At 54.3% G+C, this 21315-nt stretch overlaps 8 protein-coding genes across 8 annotated transcripts; 2 read left to right on the top strand and 6 right to left on the bottom strand.

Annotated features, from left to right (window-relative positions):
• Positions 1-709: 709 nt before the first annotated feature.
• A1O7_00847 (uncharacterized protein) lies at positions 710-2501 on the bottom strand (the record flags this gene model as incomplete). The annotated part of the gene is made up of 4 exons (XM_007754888.1): positions 710-869; positions 935-1017; positions 1094-2260; positions 2319-2501. 4 exons carry the CDS (start codon positions 2499-2501, stop codon positions 710-712), a joined length of 1593 nt encoding a protein of 530 aa, XP_007753078.1.
• An 821-nt stretch (positions 2502-3322) lies between these two features.
• A1O7_00846 (uncharacterized protein) lies at positions 3323-4711 on the top strand (the record flags this gene model as incomplete). The annotated part of the gene is made up of 3 exons (XM_007754887.1): positions 3323-3751; positions 3799-4321; positions 4371-4711. The coding sequence occupies 3 exons, from the start codon at positions 3323-3325 to the stop codon at positions 4709-4711; spliced, it is 1293 nt and encodes a 430-aa protein (XP_007753077.1).
• Positions 4712-5031: 320 nt separating this feature from the next.
• On the bottom strand, positions 5032-5820 carry A1O7_00845 (uncharacterized protein; the record flags this gene model as incomplete). Its single annotated transcript, XM_007754886.1, has 1 exon — positions 5032-5820. The coding sequence occupies one exon, from the start codon at positions 5818-5820 to the stop codon at positions 5032-5034; it is 789 nt and encodes a 262-aa protein (XP_007753076.1).
• A 1328-nt stretch (positions 5821-7148) lies between these two features.
• On the top strand, positions 7149-8747 carry A1O7_00844 (uncharacterized protein; the record flags this gene model as incomplete). The annotated part of the gene is made up of 1 exon (XM_007754885.1): positions 7149-8747. The coding sequence occupies one exon, from the start codon at positions 7149-7151 to the stop codon at positions 8745-8747; it is 1599 nt and encodes a 532-aa protein (XP_007753075.1).
• A 248-nt stretch (positions 8748-8995) lies between these two features.
• On the bottom strand, positions 8996-10783 carry A1O7_00843 (uncharacterized protein; the record flags this gene model as incomplete). The annotated part of the gene is made up of 1 exon (XM_007754884.1): positions 8996-10783. One exon carries the CDS (start codon positions 10781-10783, stop codon positions 8996-8998), a length of 1788 nt encoding a protein of 595 aa, XP_007753074.1.
• Positions 10784-11545: 762 nt separating this feature from the next.
• A1O7_00842 (20S proteasome subunit beta 2) lies at positions 11546-12506 on the bottom strand (the record flags this gene model as incomplete). Its single annotated transcript, XM_007754883.1, has 3 exons — positions 11546-12217; positions 12272-12319; positions 12381-12506. The coding sequence occupies 3 exons, from the start codon at positions 12504-12506 to the stop codon at positions 11546-11548; spliced, it is 846 nt and encodes a 281-aa protein (XP_007753073.1).
• A 1183-nt stretch (positions 12507-13689) lies between these two features.
• Positions 13690-15204, bottom strand: A1O7_00841 (uncharacterized protein; the record flags this gene model as incomplete). Its single annotated transcript, XM_007754882.1, has 2 exons — positions 13690-13712; positions 13767-15204. The coding sequence occupies 2 exons, from the start codon at positions 15202-15204 to the stop codon at positions 13690-13692; spliced, it is 1461 nt and encodes a 486-aa protein (XP_007753072.1).
• Positions 15205-16320: 1116 nt separating this feature from the next.
• Positions 16321-20898, bottom strand: A1O7_00840 (uncharacterized protein; the record flags this gene model as incomplete). Its single annotated transcript, XM_007754881.1, has 1 exon — positions 16321-20898. One exon carries the CDS (start codon positions 20896-20898, stop codon positions 16321-16323), a length of 4578 nt encoding a protein of 1525 aa, XP_007753071.1.
• Positions 20899-21315: the final 417 nt, after the last annotated feature.

Below are 21315 nucleotides of genomic sequence, written 5' to 3'. Positions count from 1 at the left end.
ACCTTTGTACCGCTGCCAAATTGTTAAACAGCTAGGAACACATAGGTTTGTCGTTGTAAGGGGAGCATGGACACCCGGACGTGCTTTGTGCAGTTGTGTAAAAGTACGAGCACGTACAGTATCGGTCCCAGGGGCAGTCCAACCAAGTGTCAAAGATGGCCTGCATAATTACAGTCTAATTAATGCACCCGGCTTTTTAAACAGACCATCACAGTTCTATACCGGGTAAAACAACTGCTACAGCTGTCTGCTGGACGTCCTTCCCGGGTCCATGCCCTGCCTAGCACTGCATACCTTCACACAGCCAGACCGCGGGAATCGTGTTGCATGCTCAGATCATATGGTCCGAGTAGATAGAACGTAGATGCGTAAAAATCAGCTGTGGAGGCGGGAATTGACTAGGCTTCGTATATGGGGAGCTATAAGAGTGAGGCGGCCAGGCAGCCAGGCAGCCAGGCACTCTCCCACCCCTTCATGATCACGACTTGAGGGTTCGCTAGCGGTTGGCAATGAAAGCAGTAGTGGCCTTGTCTCATTGCCTTGCCTACCTGCCCTCCGCTATCGCCTTGCCAATTGCCAGCTGGTTGATATCTGAAGCGCTTTCCACCCCAACTCCGCATAGCACAGACAGCCAGACACAACAGGCTTCGTGCTTTGCGTACAGACGATGCAGCCACGACGCCGGGATACACGAACCGACAACCCGAACTTAGATGTCGTTGTGGAAGGTCGGCGGCTTCTGCCAGGAGCTGTTCCTCCACTGGACGCCCTTGAAGCGGAGGAGGACCATGGGAATCATGAAGACAATGTGGATCATGGTGAATGTCAACCACGCGTACTGGAATTGGATCTTTTCGCCCAGTGGGATGCTGTTTTGGGGCAGTCTGGTTAGTCTGATATTTCATCCACATTCAAGCCGGCTGATGGCACTTACGCGTAGAATGAGATTGTCATGGAGAAGACGTTGCGGAAGACGTTGAGAATACTGGAGATTTCGGAACTCTGGGGCTTGTAGCACTACAGAATCCGCGCGTTAGCTCAGTGGTCCAGACTCGGGCGGCGCGATGGAAGAGGGAAGGCAGTCGAAACCTACATCTGTGCAATAGGTGTAGGTCACCGTCGTGGCGATCTGCAAGCCGAAATTCGCGATTCCCATGCCGAAAGCCGCTCCCACCCACGAGGTGGTTCTGTAGTGCGACAAGCAGACGCCGTCGATGATGATGCCGATGGGGCAGAGCGCAGCAAGGACAAGGGCATTGATACGTGGTTCGGGCTCGCGTCGACCTCCGTTCTTTTTCGCGTAGCGGTAGACCATCCAATCAGTGAGCCAGCCAGCATTCATCTCGCCGATCAGACAGCCGATGAGAAGTGGTATGCTCAGCAACATGCCGGTCTGCGCGACGTTGAAGTGGTATAGTGAGCGGAAGAGCTGTGATCCGGTGGCGGCGAACATGACGGATCCAAATCCGAAGGCCGTCATGTAGTAGAGGCCTGGAATCACAATGGCGACATACTTCAGCATGTAGAACGGCCGTAGGAAATCGCTGAATTTCAATTTGCGGTCATGCAGCGAGGATTTGCGGAAGAGCAGGAGATCCATGAACGAGCGTTCTCGTTGGTTTGCGATGGTTCGGCGCGAGTAGATTGTTTCCGGAAGGCAGAAGATGGTGACCACACAGAAGCCAAGTTGGATGTAGCCCTGTGCAGACAGCCCGGTTAGTATAATAGAGGATCGTACTGGGCAGGGACTTACTGGGATCAAGAAGCATTTTCTCCAGCCCAGATTCTGAGCGATGAAACCACCAAGCAGGGACGCCGCGTGCGGTCCGTTAGTGAGGAAGAATGTGAAGATGCCCATGTAAAAGCCTCGCTCGTGCATGAAGTACAAATCGCAAATGGTCGCTGCGCCGATGGCGGTGGGTGAACCAGCCCCGATGCCGTTGAACGCCCGGGTAATCATGATTCCAGTCCATGTGTTGCAGTATCCCGCGGCAATGTTGGTCACGGCCGCCAACAGGTTGCCCAGGATGTAGACAGGTCTTCGGCCATAGACGTTGGCCAAGGGCACTGTGAACAGCGGCCCGATGCCGGCAAAGACAATATACACCGTAAGTTCATAAGAGGCCTCGACGATGCTGATGTTGAACTGCTTGCTGAGTGGTACGAAGGCTGGGTTGACAATGGCACCTGCCATGGGCCCGAGAAAGGCAAGAAACGAGACCTGGAGGAGCACAAACAGTTTGAGTGACGGTGACCAGTTCTGGCAAGTGTCAGTACGAGGTGGTAAGCTCAAGTGAAAGCTGCGGTTGTCCACGTACAAGAGGATCATCCTTCCGGTCTGTTGGCTGTGGTGAAAGGGGCAGGCCGTGTTTGTCGAGCTTGAGGTCTCCCGTTGCCTCTCTCTGGACGTCAACCTCTGCAGTATTGTCTGCTGCGTCGTGAGATGACCCCTTGCCCTCCTCCATGTACGTGACTTCTGTTTTACCCTGTGAGGACTCCATCCTGTTCCGACTTTCGCAGCGATCAAGGTAAGGTGAGAGAGGGTGGATGACAACGATGTGGGATTCTACCAGAGATTAAGGGCTCCAGGAGATTACCAGCACATGGCTACCCCGGGGCCACCCCACCAGAGGCGTGCCCTCGGTAGATTCTCGCCAAGGACCCAAGGCGCTGGTAGCCTCGCAACAACAGAATGTACCCTCCCAGACAGGGTACCGAAGGCGTAGATCTGCATGGTCGGTAGTTGGGGAGAAGCGCACGCGAAGTTGGTTTATGGCCGAAATGTTGGGGTGTCGTGTGGGGATTGGGAGGATGAAGCGGCTGTATGAGCCTCGTTGACCTTTTGTGCCGCTCTTCGCCACGACGGGAAGCTGGATAAATCGGCAATATTATTGTGGCCCGACTGCTCAGCGAGGTCGGAGAAGCGACCTGATCGCTTAACAAACCTGCTACAGCCAGTAGTTGTTGTCGAAATGACTTGTCACGGTTGTGGTGGTGGAGGGACGTTCGCAAGCAGGACATCTCTCCAGCTCGTATTCGTGACTTTACAAGCATTTTCTCCGCAGGCTTGAGAGTCTTGTCCATCGGAAGGCGCACCAGCTACGAGGTACCAGCTTGATCCTCGGCGAAGACCCCGGCGCTGCCCAGGCTTTATAGTGTGGGGCACAAAGAATGCCAACGACAGCCTCCGTTACATACCCGGGAGGGTGGGTGGCGGCCATTTGCTTCGAACTGGTCGATGGGCGCTGTATGTAACTCGAGACTCTTTCTAATCGTAACAACTGTGACCACTACACGTACTGAGTGAGTATACGAGTCGAAAATGCCGTCAGCCATCGATCGTCCCCCTTTGACTGTCGCCGTGATAGGCGGCGGCATTGGTGGCCTCTGTACGGCTCTGTCTCTCAAACATCATTGCGGAGATCTCGTCGATATCGATGTTTACGAACAAGCGCCGCAATATAAGGAAATCGGCGCTGGCGTCGGCATTGGTGTCAACGCCGCAAAGCTGCTGCATAAAATCGGCCTCGGCGAGAACGTGGCGCACATTGCTGGTAAGCGTAGCGGCATTTGGATTATGTTCCGAAAATTCGACGACGGATCAGAAGTCGTGACGGTACCCTCGGTCGACACAGAGGAAGTCAAGCAGCTGCCGGTCCATCGAGCGGAGTTCCTGGATCTGCTGGTGGATGTCGTGAAACAGCGAAATGCCGCAAGGATGCATACCAACAAGCGTTGTCGAAAACTCACAGTACGTCCGTTGCAGGACACCTGGTTTTCACGCTGACAGATGCACAGGAACAAGGAGAAGAGGTTCTGATCGAATTCGAAGATGGATCCGAAGCAAAGGCGAACCTGGTCATTGGTTGCGATGGCATACATTCTGCCGTCCGAGCACAATTCACGAGTGACAACCCCGAGTACAGTGGGAGAATTGCATATCGAGGATTGGTCCCAATTTCTGAAATCGAGAGCTGGTGGGGCTTTCCAACATACTCGGTGACATGGTTAGGGAAGAATAGGCATTTCCTGTGCTTTCCGATATCGCAAAACCAGACGTTGAACATTGTGGCCTTTGTTGCCGAGGATGAGGAGAACCTGGGCGACCTCAGGGAGAGCTGGACGGAGATCGGGAAAAGAGAGGACGTCTTCGAGGCATTCAAAGGATTCGAGGAGAGGGTACAGAAGGTCATCCAGCTGATGCCGGAACAACCATCAAAATGGCTGATAAACGACCGAAAACCGCTCGATGAATGGGTGTATCTAGGTGGCAAGGCCGTGCTTCTCGGGGATGCTGCTCATGCAATGACTCCTCACCAAGGTTAGTCGTCACGGCCACTTCTGTTTAATTGTGCTGACACAACATCCAGGCGCCGGTGCAGGTCAGGCTATTGAGGACGGATACATCCTTGGCCGGGCACTCCAGGACTACTTTCAATCTTCGTCTCCGAAAGAAGGCGCCCTCGAGGCTTGGGCTAAGCTGTACCAGGACGTGCGCCTTCCCAGAGCACAAAAGGTCCAGCGGGGATCTCGCGATGCCGTTGAGATTTACCAGGCGCAAGCGGATGTTATGAAGGATCTGCCTTTCGATGAGTGTGTGCCAGAAATACACAAACGGGTCATCAACAGGATGAAGTGGATTTGGACCGACGACATCGATGCCGAATACGATGAAGCAGTCAAGACTCGGAAGGAAGCAGGGACATTGTAGACTAGGACGGAGTACGATCACGGTTGTGAGGCTCAATGGAGACAAATCACCAAGAAGGTCGTTTTCCACCCATAATCTTATCACTCCAATGTTGTTACGCTCTACCCTACCACGCAGCCCTGGCTCATGTAGCACCTCCACTGAAGAAACCCAAGGTCGTCTCAAAGGGTTTGGCTAGAGTATGATCGGCCGAGTCATGGCTCGAGTGTTGTCCGGCTCTTTTGTAGGATGTCATTTTTTGTTCGCCTCTGTTGCGACCAGGCCTGAAGCATTGACATCTCACGGAAGCACAATAGCGGTGGGGAATCCCAAACCCCTCTTCATGCTCGATGCTCGGTAGGACGGAACGCGAGGCCGACGGGAGCATCCTGACCATTGGGAGCACCGGGAGCACGTAGACCTGTGGGAGCACCAGGAGCATGTCCACCAGCGCGAGCTCTCGGAGCACCCCAAGTAGTGGCAGCTCTAGAAAATTGGCATGTCTCACAACTTGGTACGAATTTGACTGCCGCTGGCTGCGGGATGTACTGTAGAGTAGTCTCAGCAGACACCAAATCGTAGAGGTAGAAACTTTTCCCGTCATCTGTCCGCCTGGTCACCTGCCGCCCAAACCTGTCACGGCTTAGGTCATCCTTGCCACGACCGGCTCTCCACAGTCTGTCGTAATAGTCTTTCCACGCATCTTGAGGATCCATATCTAGCGAACGAGGCAGCAGCAGACCGACCTGGTCTTCCCACCCAACGTGAACCTCGACCCTCAGCTTGGTTGCGTTACTCTTCAACACATTTCTGTCGAACCAGCGGACAATCTCTTGGTCATCATTGCGCGTCGCGACATGGAAACTTTTGTGCCTGTTGCCATGTCTCGTGCCTGCTGCCGTCTCTTGAAGAACGAGAGTTGGCTCGAAGTGGGAATCCTGTCGACATCGGCCGGTCTCGAAAAACCGGCCGTCGATCATTCGAAGTCCAATGTGAGTACGGAGATAACTATAAAGTCGTTTCGTGTTCGCGGCTTCCATAGCGGGGATCCTTATGCTCTCTGTAACCCATAGGCCATTGCCGACCACGCGACCCTCAATTTCAACATCCTCAGGATTGCGGACGGACATCCTAGCGCGAGAGGGAGAGTGGTGAGAGTGATAAGGGCTAATACGATGGTCAGCGGCCTGTAACATAGGTGGAACAGCTAATACCAATGGTCTTACCTATAACGCGTGCTTTGAGGACTTTTCTTGTCTGGCCGTGGTCTTGCGGTTGGCTGACTGAGTCGTGGTCGAAGTGATACCAGAGAAGATTGAAAGTTGGGCGAGAGAGAAGAAATGTTCTGATCGAGGAGCCAAAATATGCGATGCTGATTCACCATTAGACGTGAATACCATTCCCATCTTCACTTTCACAGCATGTGACCCATATTCACTCACATTTAATATGCATATAGCATGAATGAGCAAAAATGTTTCCTAAATCACTTCCCAGTTCATCTGGTGCTTCATGAGTAACGCACTCGAAATATCAATCTCTCTGAGAGAAAAACATTGTCTCAAGTCCGCATCAGGAGTTATTGGTCGCTCCAAGAGGAAGATGGCCCCATTACCGCTGAGGCATTACCGTTGCCTCTGTGTTAGCACTGGATAGTGCGATTTCGACAAACACAGATCCCTCCGGGGGTCTCCTCAGTTGTTCTGGGTGCACGCACCGTCTTCCGCCCTTTTTTTCCACCTTTGGACGGAGGTTCGAGTCTCGTTGGTATCGTTGGAGCTCCATTTCTGATCACAGTATCCGGAAGAATAGAAGGTCAGTGGGATAGTACATACTCCGTTCTTCGCTGTCTCTGCACTGCCATCTCAGCTCACGAGGCGGCAGAGCAGATCGTAAGTTAGGTAGAGATATGCATCAACAGACAGCGCTCCAATACTTTCGGCATGCCTTGTCTCAAATTCGACGTGGGGTCGCATTGTGCTGTCAGAAGATACCTACCTGCCTTCCCAGCGAACCACCTGCTTACCTCAGTATTACCCACAGCAACAGCACGAGTATATGTGCAAACAGGTTATCTTGTTCTCCTGGACGGGCACCTTGAAATGAGTCCACTCGGGTGTTACATCTATGACATGACCTGTATTGCCTTTGAGCATATTTGTGAAAGAGGCTATCGCACTCCGCTCTTGAGTGTTCTTGAACTGAAGAATAAAGTCCCCCGTTGCCAAGACCTGGTACGGTGAGTCGTATGAATGAATGGCCACATACGGTAGAGTGAGAAGTCGCTTCATCCGCTTCAAAATATCGGGAATTTCTCCAATTTATTTGCCTGTTACGAAATTTTGAGTCCTGCAAATCGGTGAGCGCTGGGAGCCCGCCTTGCTCGCGTTCTACAAACACTGCCACCTTCCTACGCTGACCTATCGCTGCAAGCAAAAGGAGCAGTACCGCACATATCATGAGTAAACACGCCCTCGAGGATGTGGCAGCCGCCTCATCGCACGCAGAACGAGACAGCAAACGCCGCAAGAAGAACAAGGACAAGTCCCGCAAAGAAAAACTCCGCCTTCAAGACATAACGCCCTCGTCGACCGAAGCCACCGCCTCATCTACACCCGTTCCGGAGGATAAACACAAAGACAAAGATTTCCACGATGACGGCGCCCAGTCATACCAGCCTCATCCATCACTGAGTGCGCTGCCGCAGCAGGAGATTGAAGCCTTCTACACGGCACAGGCTGTGCAGATTGCGGATCCGCGCAAGAGCGTTTTGAGACCTATCCTCACGTTCTCGCACCTCCCCACAGCCCTGGGCTCCCAGTTCGGGAGTATCGTGTCTGGCTTCCAAAAACCGAGCAGTATCCAATCGGCGGCGTGGCCGTTCCTCCTCTCTGGACGGGACGTCGTTGGCGTGGCGGAGACGGGAAGCGGCAAGACATTAGCATTTGGACTTCCCCTCGTGGTGCGTCTCGGAGGGCTCAAGAAGAGAAAGGGTATCAGAGCCGTGATTGTCGCGCCGACGAGAGAACTTGCCATCCAGGTATTCGAACAGCTTGACAAGTTGTGCAAGACCGCCGAGGACAAGAAGTTGAAGGCGGCCTGTATCTACGGCGGGACAAATAAAGACGAGCAGCGCCGGTCGTTAAAGGATGTGAACATCATTGTCGCAACGCCTGGACGGTTAAAGGATTTCATGAGCGATGGAACCATCGACGTGGCGAAGACCCGTTACTTAGTCCTCGACGAGGCGGATCGTATGCTCGACAAGGGCTTCGAAGACGACATCAAGCAGATTGTCTCGCAAATGCCCGGGTCGAAGAAGAGGCAGACGGCCATGTTCACGGCTACGTGGCCGAAATCAATCCGCGAGCTGGCTGCCACGTTCATGAACGAGCCTGTCAAGATCACCATTGGCCGCGACGATGCCGATGACACGGGCGAACTCCGCGCCAATACACGGATCGTGCAGAAAGTCGAAGTCATGGATGGGGCGTTGAAGCAGCAACGCCTTCTGCAGCTGTTGAAGCAACACACCGCAGGGAACAAGAGGAACGACCGAATCCTGGTGTTCTGTCTGTATAAGAAGGAGGCTCTTAGGATTGAGAATTTCATTCGTACTCGAGGGCTCAATGTTGCCGGCATCCACGGCGACATGTCCCAGTCGGCCCGCATCAACAGTCTTGAATCGTTCAAATCTGGCACCACCACCATTCTCGTCGCCACGGACGTGGCTGCCCGAGGACTGGATATTCCCGAGGTGAAGCTCGTGATCAATGTCACGTTCCCGCTTACCGCGGAAGACTACGTCCATCGCATCGGCCGAACGGGCCGAGCTGGCAAGGACGGCCTGGCGATCACCATGTTCACCGAGCAGGACAAGCCCCTGGCCGGAGCATTGATCAATGTCTTGAAGAAGGCCGGTCAAGAAGTGCCAGAGAACTTGTTGAAGTTTGGCACTACGGTGAAGAAGAAGGTGCATAGCGAGTATGGCGCTTTCTACAGGGAAGCCGAGGAGGGGGAGAAGAAAGAAGCCACCAAGATCACGTTTGACGACTAAAAGCCCCAAAAGTTTTGTGCTATGATAATGCAATCTTGTGGTGTCATTTTGTCTTGGGCTTGGGTTGTACTCGGAGGCGTTTCTGCAAGACGGTGGGAATTTTCTGAGCAAGGCGTTCTGGGAGGATAGACTGGAGCATTCCCAAAAGGAAGATGCCGTCGGTGTACAGCCTAGACATTGACCACGCAGACTTTGTTAGAAAAGTTTCGTGCACGAAGAACATAACAAGCAACGGACAACGGGGCAACTCACATCGTAGACACCAAGATCCCAGCCCCTGCCACCCACACCAAAACATCCCCGAAACTGACCTCGCCAGTATTGACAGCACGAACATTCATACCCGACCATCGTGAAGACACAGTGACCGCAACCACCAAGATCACCACCCCAAGAACAGCACCCACATTGGGCATCACCTCGCGGAGCATCCCTCTCCACAACCCCAACCCCAACCCCTTCTGGCCCATCTCCGTCTCCGTTTCCTTTTCGCTCTCCCTCTCGCGCACCCACGCCCGAATATACCTTACGCTCCACCCCACCCGGAGCGCCATATTGAGCATATTCGCGCCCACGAGCCCGACGCTGCCCATCTCCCAGAGATCCATCATCATCCACGCCGCGGCCGCGTATACGCCAGTGAACGCCAGCATCCACAGCGATTGGCTCCGCAGCTGTGCAGGCGTGGCCACGGAGGTGACGAAGGCGTCGAGGATCCCGTTGACGGCCATCAGCGGGATGTAGTAGCAGTACGTTTGCAGGAGGGTGATCGTGGATGGGGTGCGCCATTGGGGAGAGAGCACGAAGGGGACGAGAGCGGGGAGGATGGCCGGCGCGAGGGTGACGAGTGGGCGGGCGAAGAGGAGGTATAGACGGAGTGTTGTTGAGAGGTAGCCTAGGGCGGCACGCGTGTTGGTGTTGGTACCGTTGGCGTGCCTGTCGCTGGCCTTCCGTGACTCCGGTCTACTAAGTTCGCCCTGGTCATCGTCGATCGGATTGGATGTCGATGCAGCCACGGGGCTGGCATTGTCAACCGCTGGCCCCCGCGCGAGCAGTCGTCCGAACGTGTTTCGGCTGCTTTCCTCGACGGGTTGGAAGACCAGCCGGGCTAGTAGACCGCCGTAGTTCGAGGCCAGCGCGAAGGCGCCCTGATCGGCGAGCGACGATAGGAAACTCATGATCAGGGCGTCGCCTTGCGTAAGGAGCAGCTTGAACACCGATTGCATGTACATCGTCGTGGCCAGGGATAGGATCTCCTTGTGGAAGAGACCAAAGTGGTACTGCGCTGAAGCCGTCGACATGGACGAACCCGACCGTACCACTGCCGCGGGAACGAGGTGGAAATTCTCCACCTTTGACAGTCGCAATACCGGCAGAAGATACAGGCCCAGCAAGGTGGCAGCGTAGGCAGCCTGGCCCGCTGCAAACGGCAAGATCGAGGGGTCCACGCCGCGTCGATGGCCGAATAGGGCAATGGCGCAGGCTGCAAAACATCTCGCCATGGCGGCACTCGTTTCTGCGCGGGCCCTCTCCTGGAAGAGGCCCCTCTGCTGGATCACCACGAAGGCCGGCTCGGCCAGCAGTTCGATGATGGTCGCGGTCGCGTAGATCTGGAAGGACGGGCCGAAGTAGGGACTTTGTAGAGCCTCGTGCGCTACGCCCCGTAAGTAAAAGTAGCCGAAGATGCTCGAGATGGCGAATCCCAGGAGAACAGCCAAGTAGGACAGGTTGACCACCGTCTGTGTCTCGCGCCGTCGGGCAGCAGTTCCTTTGTCGCCTGTTGTTGTCGAGGTCGACTCCTTCTGCGTGGCTGGCGATAGTGATGGCGGCTGTCTCTGCAGGGCCACGCGCAGACTCTCCCTCGCGAAATACAAGCACGTCACGGAGACGAGCTCGAGCTGGACGGCTATGCCGAGCAGCGAGGGCGACAGGAAGCGGAGCAGGAATTGGTTGCCAATGAAGGTAAGGCCCCTGGAGGCCACTTGGACCAGAATGAGTAGCAGCGTTCCGCTTCCCGCTTGTTGTGTGTTAGCCATCCTAGCTGGTGTCCTTGGGTTGATTCCTCTTTCTGGTCCACAAAAGACGCTTTGTGGTTGGTGGTTCAACGGCTCAGCTTCATGTTGACTCTTGACGGATGAGACTAATCGTCGCCTCCTCCTTGACTGTGTAGCATTGCGAACGGAGAAGCCAAGAAGGGCGTATGATGATCTCCTAGGTTTTATGATATACCCCGTATTTACCGGTTAGTCTGCGGTAACGAGACGGTGGGATACTTGGTGAGGAGAGACGGAAGAGGTGGGATGTTCTCTCGTCTCCACAAAACGAAACTCCGCTCATATGAGCAGTTGCATTGAAGCGTCCTGAAGGGATGTAGAACCCATAAGCAGCGTGGGTACCTGTAGAGTATCAAAAAGATCTTAGAGTCCAACGTGGAGAGAACAGTTTCTGCGAACAACCCCGAGAGGTGACCATCCAGCTTTTCCGAGCAACCGTACAGGAGCCAGCCGAAACGCCATTGATCTAGCAACCGGTCAAATCCGCGCCTTTGAGTTGATGGTCCTTTGTCAATGGCCATGGAACACCCTGAACCACGTGTTGGAAGAGCATTTGGACGATTGACTTGATAGCCTGAGGCAAATGAAGACCTTTTCTGGATTCCCAAACACTGATCTAGAAGCACGATTGCGCCTTTGGCCATGCCCATATCGCTGCCTGCCACCCTCAGAACCATATCACCAACTTTGCCAGCGCAATGTTGTTACACTTTTGAATCCTTTTCCCTCCCCCGACTTCCACGCTCATACATCATCCACATCCATCTTCTCCACAACAACCAAGCTGTCTGAATCACTGCCACTGCCGATCTCATGCACCGTAGCATACCGCCCAATCTCCTCCTTTGTGATAAGCTTCTCATTCAACACCGCCGTCGTGCCCCGAGCAAACTTGTAATTGCGTTCCTTCCTCACTCGCTCATTCGGCTTGATGTAATTCCTCCGCAACTCAGTCGGCTTGTCCTTCTCAATCACGCAGACGTCAACGTTACTTCCCGAGCCCAGGTCGTTGAAGATGCCGGCAAGAATGGCTTCTGAGCAGATCTTGACGGCTTCGTCCTTGGTACAGTTCTTTTTCCACGTGGATTCAAAGACAGACATGGCGGCCAGGGAGCCGGAGCCCATGGTCACGTAGGGGAGTTTGTCTGTGGAACCGTGGGCGTGGACAGTGAAGAGACCGACTCCCGTAGGATCTACACCCGCAACGACGAGGTATGCGCCAATGTGGCCCTGGTGGCGGAAGAGGTGCTGTTTCAGCATGGTCATGACGGTGACGACACGAGGTGTTCGGCCGGTCGAGAGGGAGTGTAGTTCGAGGTTAGAGGAGATCAGCGCGGTGGTGAACTCAGTGTCCGCTGCGGTACCGGCGCCGGCACACCAGATGTTGGGAGAGATGAAATGTAATTTCTCGCAGTTCTGTCTGTGTCAGGAGAAGATCTTGTACTGGTGGCTTCCAAAGTATCAACGGACCTTGTCAGCAACTATGGGTCCACTCGTTGCTCGTGTATCTGCAGCAATCTACCAAACTCGTCAGGTCCTCCAAAGACGAGTGTGAGTCCACCACGGAATTTCAACATACCACGACCCCGTTGTCGAATATACAGCCCACGATTGTGGTACCCGTGCTCGTGGCTTTCGGTAACGGGACTCCTCGTGCGTGCAGGGCAGCATTGCGATTGTAGTTACTGAAGTCGAACCCCGGCATCGTTGCAGCGAGGCGCGCGGCCTTCAGTTGGACGAGTAGGAAAGGAGGATTGTATCGTGTTGGTTTGACCGTAGCGCTATCTAGGCCGAGATGAACGATCGGAAGATATGAGTCGGACCGTCGACACAGACCACGAGAGCGTCGATGAGGGCGGAAGAGTGATTGTTTGAAATGGACGGTCAAGACAATCAGCACAGCACTTGCAAGGCAGCTTTGAGAGACGCAACCGCGCCGCGAATCCTGCTCGGTCATTGGATCGGCTGACTAGCCTTCTCGAGCCCGAGGCTGAGCGCCAGCCTTGCCGTGCAGTCTCCTCCATTGCCAGCCTTCTGTACGTAGTGCATCAGCTCAATTCGAGTAGTAGATGTGAACTTCTTGCTGGAAGATCTCCCGCTGATACAGCTATTGTCTAGCAGCTTAGGAAGACAGAGACCGTAGACGCCATCAGTGCATGCACCGAGTCTTCAACCTCAACACTTCCATTCAATCCCGTATTCCTCGACCTACATTCCCCCCACACTTCCCAGATGCTATGCAACCCAGAACCTCGCCTCTACAAGATTCGCTGCGACCTAACCAAGCTCCTTCAGCCGAGCCGTGCGGTAGCACAAGATTTTTCCCACACAGGTAGCAATCCTCAGCCGTAGAAGATCTTGATATCATTGGGAGCTAGTTGAACCGGAGCATTGATGAAGCTCCCTAAGTGGAGACAATTGTGTACCATGCATTGCCGACCTTGACTACACCGGGGGCTTCTGGTATTGCTAGGGAAGGAAGGTAAGTGACGGCACGGACAATCGCACACCGAAGATCTTTGCAGCACGCGAAGTGCATGACGATTGTCCCTGGAACACTCAAAACAACGCTTTTCAGTCTAGATGATAAACGCGTCCCCGAGAACAGGAACTAAGGCCACAGATGCCTCAAGCTCGGCTCCGAACCTTCAAGCAGCTTCAAATGGCCCTCAATTTGAAAATGCTTGAATCACAACTCATTACCATACCACCCCCTAATTCTGCAGATACCGTAATAACGCATTCCTTTTCGCAAACAGACGAAAGCATACCTAGCTCAGAAGAGAGGATACAGCTGCAGCGTGCAGCGTGCAGAGAACTGAGGTACCATAGAAATCAAAGAGGCCCGATAACAGCAGTCTCAGACCATATGATGTGCTTCCTTCTTTCTAGACTCGGTGCTTTTCGCTTTCTGTACATGGGTTAGTCAATTGCCATTCTAGAGCGAGGATCAGTCCAAACTTACCGAGCCTAGAGTACAGCATGTACAACGCCATTTGGTTGCATTCTTGCGTTCCAGTAATGGTTACCAACCTCTCGTTGCTGTTGTCCTGCGGTTCATTGATCTTGATAACACTTCCGCTGAGATGTCGAATCTCATTGATTTTAGCACCACCTTTGCCAATGATGGCGCCGACCATATCATTGGGTATGAAGATCTGCTGGGTAATAGGCTGTCCAGGCATTGCATGTGCCGGCTGAGCAGGCTGCCCATGGGCGGCAACAGGCTGAGGAGGCATTTGGCCATAACCCCCTGGCTGTGGTGGCCCCGCGCCATAGGTCGGAGTACGTGGCGTTGCGGCGTAAGGTTGGCCATATTGAGGATACGGCTGCGGTGGAATGCCATGGGCCTGTGGAGCACCGTAAGGCTGTGGGGGCATTCGCTGAGGAGGGTGGGTGTTGTGTCTCTTGTACATGTCTGGATGACCGTACTGGCCACCTGCCGGCTGCGGTACGTACGGCACAACTTGCATGCCACCTGGAACGACACCAGCAGGGCCTCCACTTCTAGTGGCATAAGCAGACGCAGCAGGTCCACCAAAGCGTTCGGTGAGTTGCTCGACTAATGTCACTGCAATGTAGTAAGTGGCAATGTGAACTGCGTCGGCAACGCCCAGGACGACCAGAGATCGCTCGGTGGAGAGAGGTAGGCATGAATCGGAAGCATTGAGACGAGCACCCGAGGCTTCCTGGATTTCTCGGATGCGGACACCTGATTTGCCGATGATAGAGCCAATAAGGATATGTGGAATGAGTAGGCGGAGAGGGTAGGTCTTCGATTGAGCTGTGGAAGCAGCTTCCAAAGGTTCGTTGTTGAGTGTGCGAATGATGAGCCCAAACGCCTTTGCAACAGCATCTTGAGCACCACTAACAGTCAAGATACGCTCAACAGCGCCCCTCGAATAGTCACTGACAGTACATTTCGCCCCGGAAAGTCTTCGGATCTGAGTGACATTCTCACCACCTTTGCCGATGCAGGTTGCTGCTTCTGCACTTGAAATGACCGCACGAATATGGACCCAGTTGGTCTCGTCTTGTGGCGGAATGGAGGGAGCTTGAGAAGCAGCTCGATCATTTTGAGTTGTTAAAGCAGGAACCTGTGGCTCTGGCACAGGAAGCGATGGGGCTCCATTGGCACCCGTTGCTGCCACAGCCTCGACGGCTTGGGCTTCAGACGCTCCATTCGTGACAGCTGCTGGCAATGAATGTTCCTGGGTAGTTGTAGGAAGTTCTGCAGAGACAGCACCAGTTCTGGCTGCGCCATCACCATCAGTGTCTTCCTTGACTAGCTTGTCAAGAGCCGGGCGTTTTGCTTCTGGCAGATCAGTAGGGGCTGAGGGAGATGAAGGGTCTTCCAGAGGGCGTTTCGATGAAGGCATGGTGGAGGTGGGTGAGGCAGACATGTCGCGCGTGATCCGAGGGTTGAGCGGACAAGTATTGGTTTGTTCAACCTGAGTTTATTATTGTACTCTGCGAGAGAGCTTTATGTACACCAATGAGCTGTCGAAGGAAAACTTGATGGTGTAAGGGAGATCTGGATGGGAGTGCGATGCCAAACGTGAGGAAGGAGAAGGGTGTGTGCGCGTGCGAGAGGACAATGTCAATGACTCGTGCTGGGGTTGATGGTGGATTGGGACGTGCTGTGCTGAGGGCGCTGGAATATCGACTGGGTGCAGAAAAGGATTTGACCAGGTGAGACTGAGACCGAAGGTGTGAGGCGCTCAGCGAGGATGGCGTTGTGTGGAGGATTGAGACTGTGCTGGTGATGGAGGTGCAGGCAAAGGTAGGATTGAGTAAAGCAACGCTTTGAATGCGGTCTTGATCCCACTGCCCTCCCCGTATCCAGCAGGAGAAGGATGAACCTGTACTTAACTCGAATGCCCAATATCCGTCGGTCGTCCTTGGGCTCGCAGGGACAGGCAGTCAGCGCCTCGACTCAACGAGAAGAGCGACTTTAGTTTGAGATTCCACAGGCAGCGAGCGTCGGAACTGCGAAAGAATGGAAGCATGAAACTGCGACGTCAACGTCGCTGCACAGGGTTGAAGCCGAGGGCGAGCGAACGCAACTTGAAGATGAGGAGAAGCGCAGATGCAGGAAGAGACGGAGAGGTGGTTGATGGCTGAGTTCGAAATGAAATAGCGTGAGTAGGCACCACCGGCGGGCTCCTGAAAGATGCAACAAGTGCGACACTCGCGAGCTTCGAGACACGCAAATCTGGGGGGCAAGCGAAGAGCGAGAATTTGGAGACCTTTGGTCCTCGAAACTACGCTAGGCCTAATTAAGTTGTCACATGACATCGCTCTGTCACACCCAGTCGCGCGAACAGTCAAGGTGGTGATGGTGGCGGCCATAATTAAGAGAGGGGACATGACGAGTACCATTGACGCAAGGCACGTCCCCGGTTGTGGCTCTATCATACAATAGTCTCGCAAGCAAAGCAGCTTCTTTTCCAAGGATATGCCAACGTCGAGTGTCATCAAGCCGGGGCGTTTTTGTTACACATGCAGCAGCCAACCTTTTAGTATCCCACCACCGTTTTCTTGCGCTTTTCCTCCAATACGTCCTTTAACATGCGTGCCACTGCCTTACGACGCTGTGCCTTTGCTTGCCATCGTTGCATATCTTCTGCGGAGACTGCGGGCAGGCCTCCATTCTGGCTAGTGCGAAACCCTCGCCTTGAGCGTGTACCGCTTCCGAAGTTCGAATCCGGGGTATGATAGACACTCCCAGCACTGCCTGGCGTCCCTCCGTTCACCGATTGTTTATTGCGCGGTGGCGTCGCAGGCACCTCTGCGTCACCGTTACTGATTGAAGACGCGCCTGCATGAACGTTCAGCTTCTTGAGCTGAGCCTCAAGGACGTCGATATCTGCACTCTTCTGCTCGGCCATAGACATCATCTTGCCTACAGTCTTGGTCACAGCCTCAACAGTTGGTTTCTTTTGAGACGCAACTCGCCCGAAAGCACCCGTTTGCGTGTTTGCTGATGACTGTGCCAGTTTCGCACGAAGGACCGTAGTTGCATCCTCGAGCTGAACCATCCTCGTCTGCACCGAAGTAAAACATTTACGCAGATCATGCTGGACAGATAATTGCTCGGCTGATAGAGGAGCACTTGCTGCACCATCCCATGTTGAAAGGCTGTGGATTGTCTTTCGAATGGACATCAGCTTGTTTCTGAGGTCAAACACCTCTTTCTTCAGGGTAGCTTGCGCTTCGCCAGAGTGTTTCAGATATTCTTCGACGTTGCAGCCTGCGAGCATACTACCCAATACGGCTTGTCCTTCGTGAAGTCTGGTGATATCTGACAAGAATCGCTCATCATTCAGCGCGTCCATGGGGGTTTCGGACCTGAGCACACCCGGCCACGACAAATTGGTAGCATCGGGGTGCTGATATTTCATGTAAGCTGACAACGACCGGCAGTTTATCCCTAAGGTGTAGACCATCGAGTTGATGTCTGAGTAAAGCCGCTCAATCTGCGCTGGTATGCCACTTTTACTTGTTTCCTCAGGATCTCTGGGCTGGATAGGAACGAAGTCGTCCAGAGTTGGAGAGGGAGCAATCGGTTGGCCCAATTCTTGCCGCATTCTCTCGTCTTCATCATCTTCCAACGGGGCATATTGTTCGGCTTCGGCTTGAGTCTTTTCCCGGGCGAGCGCTTCACGACGTGCTTTCTCTTTCAGGGCTTCCTCTTCCCTCATCCTCGCTGCCTGTGCAGCCAACCCAGACTGCTGATACTGGGCCTTTCGCTGGTCGATGACTGATCGAGGATGGGCCGGCGCACTAACCGACCTAGAAGGGTCTGGCCGGAGCCCATCTGCAGAGAAGGCTGATCGGATAGGGCTGGGAGATCGGGGACTTTCGTGCGGCTTAGGCGGTGCGAAAACGGGTGCGGCGCCCACCTCGCCAAACAAGGGTCGAGCAGGTTTCGGCGCCGTAGAGGTCGAGGCCACCTTCGTGAACAATCCACCTGTCGGGCTGTTATCGGGACTTCTGTCGCCACTCTTGAACGAGCTCTCTGGTGAGGTCTGTAACTGTTCGCCTTCTTGCAACTTGACATATTCTGACTGGCTATCCTCATCTTCCTCTTCTTCGCCCCCCTCTTCCTCGCCTTCCTCCTGCTCACCTTCCTCGTCTTCTGGTCCATCCTCTTCGAAATCAGAGCTGAACTCGTCTTCATCCTCTTCGGGAAGCGCTTGATTGTTTTCGTCCTGCCCTGCCTTGGGGACAGGGAGGAAATCTGGGGGGAGGGGTGCATCGTTTGATGTTGCTTTCGACACATTGGAGGACGCCGAGGTCTCGCCTGAGGCATATCGTGGCTTGCTAACTGGGTCTGGCGGTAGAGGTGCTTCAGGGATCGTACTCATGTCAACCGACTCGTCGTCACTTGGAGGCTCCTTCTTGATCTCCGGCGCCGGACGGATAGGCTGGAAAGTTGGTGTTGGTTCGCTCTTCTGGATTACTGCAGGTGACTCTTGAGCAGATGTCTTTGTCCCGAACATGGCCAAGTGCGCGGGATTTGGTGTCTCTTTAGGAGTGGTGGAGGAGAGGGCATTGGATGGCCAACCCGGGCTATTTAATTTGTGGTCTGGCGTCGTCGCATCCTGCTGAGGTGGACCGAAGAGGTTAGATACTGGCGGTGCTGGAGTGGCCTTCGACTGCGTGAGTGTAGAAGGTGGAGTTACCAGCGTCTGCGGAGTTTTGGTATTAGCTTGAGGTGAGAATCCATGGAAGGAGGTGTTTGGAGCATTGTCAGAGTCAGCTTCGCTGGGCGCGCTCTCTTCGTCCATCTCAGCCTCTTTATCTCGAGTTGGCGATACAGCACGCTTGCTTTCTCCCAGCATATCGCCGAACGCACTTCCAAAGCTGAAGCCGGGCTCTTTAGGTAGAGGTAAGTCGTCTGTCGCGCTTCCGTCGCCAGTGAACGACGATTGCAACTTGAAGACGTTGCCAGATCCAAACGGGCTCGGAGCCTCAGACGGCTTCTTACTAGCGAAGGGAGACCCTTGAGCGCCAGGTGATGCGAAAGAGGTGAAGCTACCTCCGGGCGCCTTGGCTGCAAACGGTGATTGCTGAGCTTTATCGCCACCAAACAAGCTGCCGGATTTCTGTGAAAAGGCGGTTGCACCACCGGTAGCTGCAAAAGGGCTCTTGTTCTCCGGCCCTGTTCCCCCACCAGCGAAGGAAGCGAACCCTCCTTTCGAGAACGAACCAAAGCCAGAGCCACTCGCGCCAGCACCTGCGCCAGCAAAGGGACTAGCGGCTCCCGAGGCACCAGCGACAGATGCTTGGCCGAAGGAAGGGGTTGCTCCAATTGTTGAGGGCTTGCCAAAGCCTCCAGCGAATGCGCTCGGCTGTCCAAATGCTGTAGTCCTACCGCCCACAGCGCTTGGGGACCCAAAAGCTGCAGTCTGGCTGCTCATTGGGGTAGCTGAACCAAAAGCTGGCTGTCCAAAGGTCGTCGAGGCTACTGTTCCATTCGTGGAGCCGAAACCAGTACTGGTCCAGGATGGCTTGTCTGATGTGATAGGTGACGAGGCCCCGAATGGCTTCGTAGATGGGACACCAAGAGGAGCCTGGGTCGTCTGGGTGCCGAAGGCCGAACCTGTTGTCTTGGCAAACGCATTGGCTGTAGCAGGTGCATCAAAGGTAGATGTGGTAGCGGTCGATGGTGGAGACGGAGATGTTGCATTTGGTGCCGTGGCCTGCTTTGCTGCTTGAAGAGAAGCAAAGCCAGAGAAAGCAGTCTTCTGTCTGACGGAGTCGTTGTAAATGACCCACCAAGCCACAAGGACACCCTCGTTGTTCAAAATGAGTAAACAGGGCACCGGTCCGTTCGTCTCTTCAATTTCGGGGTCTGATGGAATCGGGTTCGGGACTCTTTCGGAGCTGGACAGATCCACAACCATGCCAACGGGAGAAGTGTCTTGCATCGTTGAGGTAAGAGGAAGCTGGGCGCGCCTGGAATCGTCTTCAACCATGGTGAGCGTGAAGGCGCCAATGACTGGCTCATCTTGGGAGAGTGCCTGGTCGGATTTTGAGACTAGTCCGACATCCGTGGCTGCTGTTGCCGCTAACAGCAGCAAATCCTGGAGATGCGGAGGAAAGTTTCGCAGCCTCGAGATGAAGTGGAAAGACGGTAATCGCTCTACGCCGTATGGTGGCAGAACCTCGGGCAATTTCTGGAAGGTGTAATTAGTTGTCTTGGGCTCTCTCTGTACGACGTAATATTCCGAGGGTTGGTTGCCTTCGCTTGTGTCAGTGGGAGTGTAAATGATGAAGAAAGTATCGTTTTCGAGCCATGAGATGCCTGAGACATGCGAGCCTGCGGGTATGCTTGTTGACTTGGGGATATTTGCGACCACGGTACCATCTGGCTTCAGCTGCACAGCCGTTCCATCGGCCAGGCCTGCCACCAATTGCCTGCCTCTGTTGCTCCATGACAGGCAGCTCACTCCGCTCTTAAGCACATTGCCGTCATTTCCTGCCTTGATGGCTCCGGCTTTTAGATCAAGGAGCATCATTTCGCCGTTAGTCGTGATGATGGCAAAGAGCTCGGCCGACTCCGCAGTCGGATTAGGTACCAGCACGCGTAAAGTTTGGCCATCAACAGGGATTTCCAGTGCTGGACTCAGGTGCCCTGGCTGCAAGTTCTCGACTTGGAAAGCCACAATCCCCCCAGTCCTGGGCGAGATCACCAGAACACTTTCATCTGAGGAAAAGCTGACCTGTGTGACATGTGGGTATTCGAGCTTGATCTCTGGACTATACGTGCGTGTCTGGCTCTTTTCAGTCGGCGGGGCTTGAAAGGCTTCTCGGACTTTCTTGGTTGAGGTGATGTAGACGGCATCAGGGCCAGCGGCAGCCAGCAAGCCTTTCGCCGGTGCGACACTCAGCAGCGATGAGGACGGCGAGGGCATGTTATCGTCGGCCCATGCTTGAGGGAGCAGTTGCACTTTGGACTCGCCATTGATGGCCGCGAAGCCTAGTTCATTTGTTTGGATTTCCTTCAGTTCTGGTCCATCTCTGACACTGGCTCCTGCGGTCTCCGATACTGGCCCGCCCGACACAGCGTTGGAGAAGCTGAACGCCATTCTTAGCCGCGGTAGCTCCGCCGACAACGACCGTCTTGCGTCAGTAGGCGAGATAGGGGAGGAGACATGCGGATGTGACGGGCTCTGTCTGAGGGTGTGTGTTGAAAGGGAGGAGTGTCGGGGAAGTGCCGTCGGCCTCCAGAAAGATGAGGATCTCTTGTGTTCAGCAATTTTGAGCGGCAATCATAGAGGCAGGAGGAGACCAAAGAAGCCTGTGACTTTTTGTTACATGGATGCGCCGTGGGAAATGGCAGTCAACAATTGCATACAAAATCCCAAAATGGCGCGCGACATGCGCATTGCGCGTGTCCTTTGACTGCCTTACCGTACCCTAGCGGCCTACTACGGCGGAGCAGAACTTTTGATGCTACTGGAGGCACCATGACAGCCCAGATCTTCGGGTTTCACGTTCACTTT

The sequence above is a fragment of the Cladophialophora yegresii genome, assembly GCF_000585515.1.
Source record: "Cladophialophora yegresii CBS 114405 chromosome Unknown aczIN-supercont1.1, whole genome shotgun sequence".
Taxonomy (NCBI): domain Eukaryota; kingdom Fungi; phylum Ascomycota; class Eurotiomycetes; order Chaetothyriales; family Herpotrichiellaceae; genus Cladophialophora; species Cladophialophora yegresii.
This window is presented reverse-complemented; position numbering and strand designations above follow the sequence as displayed.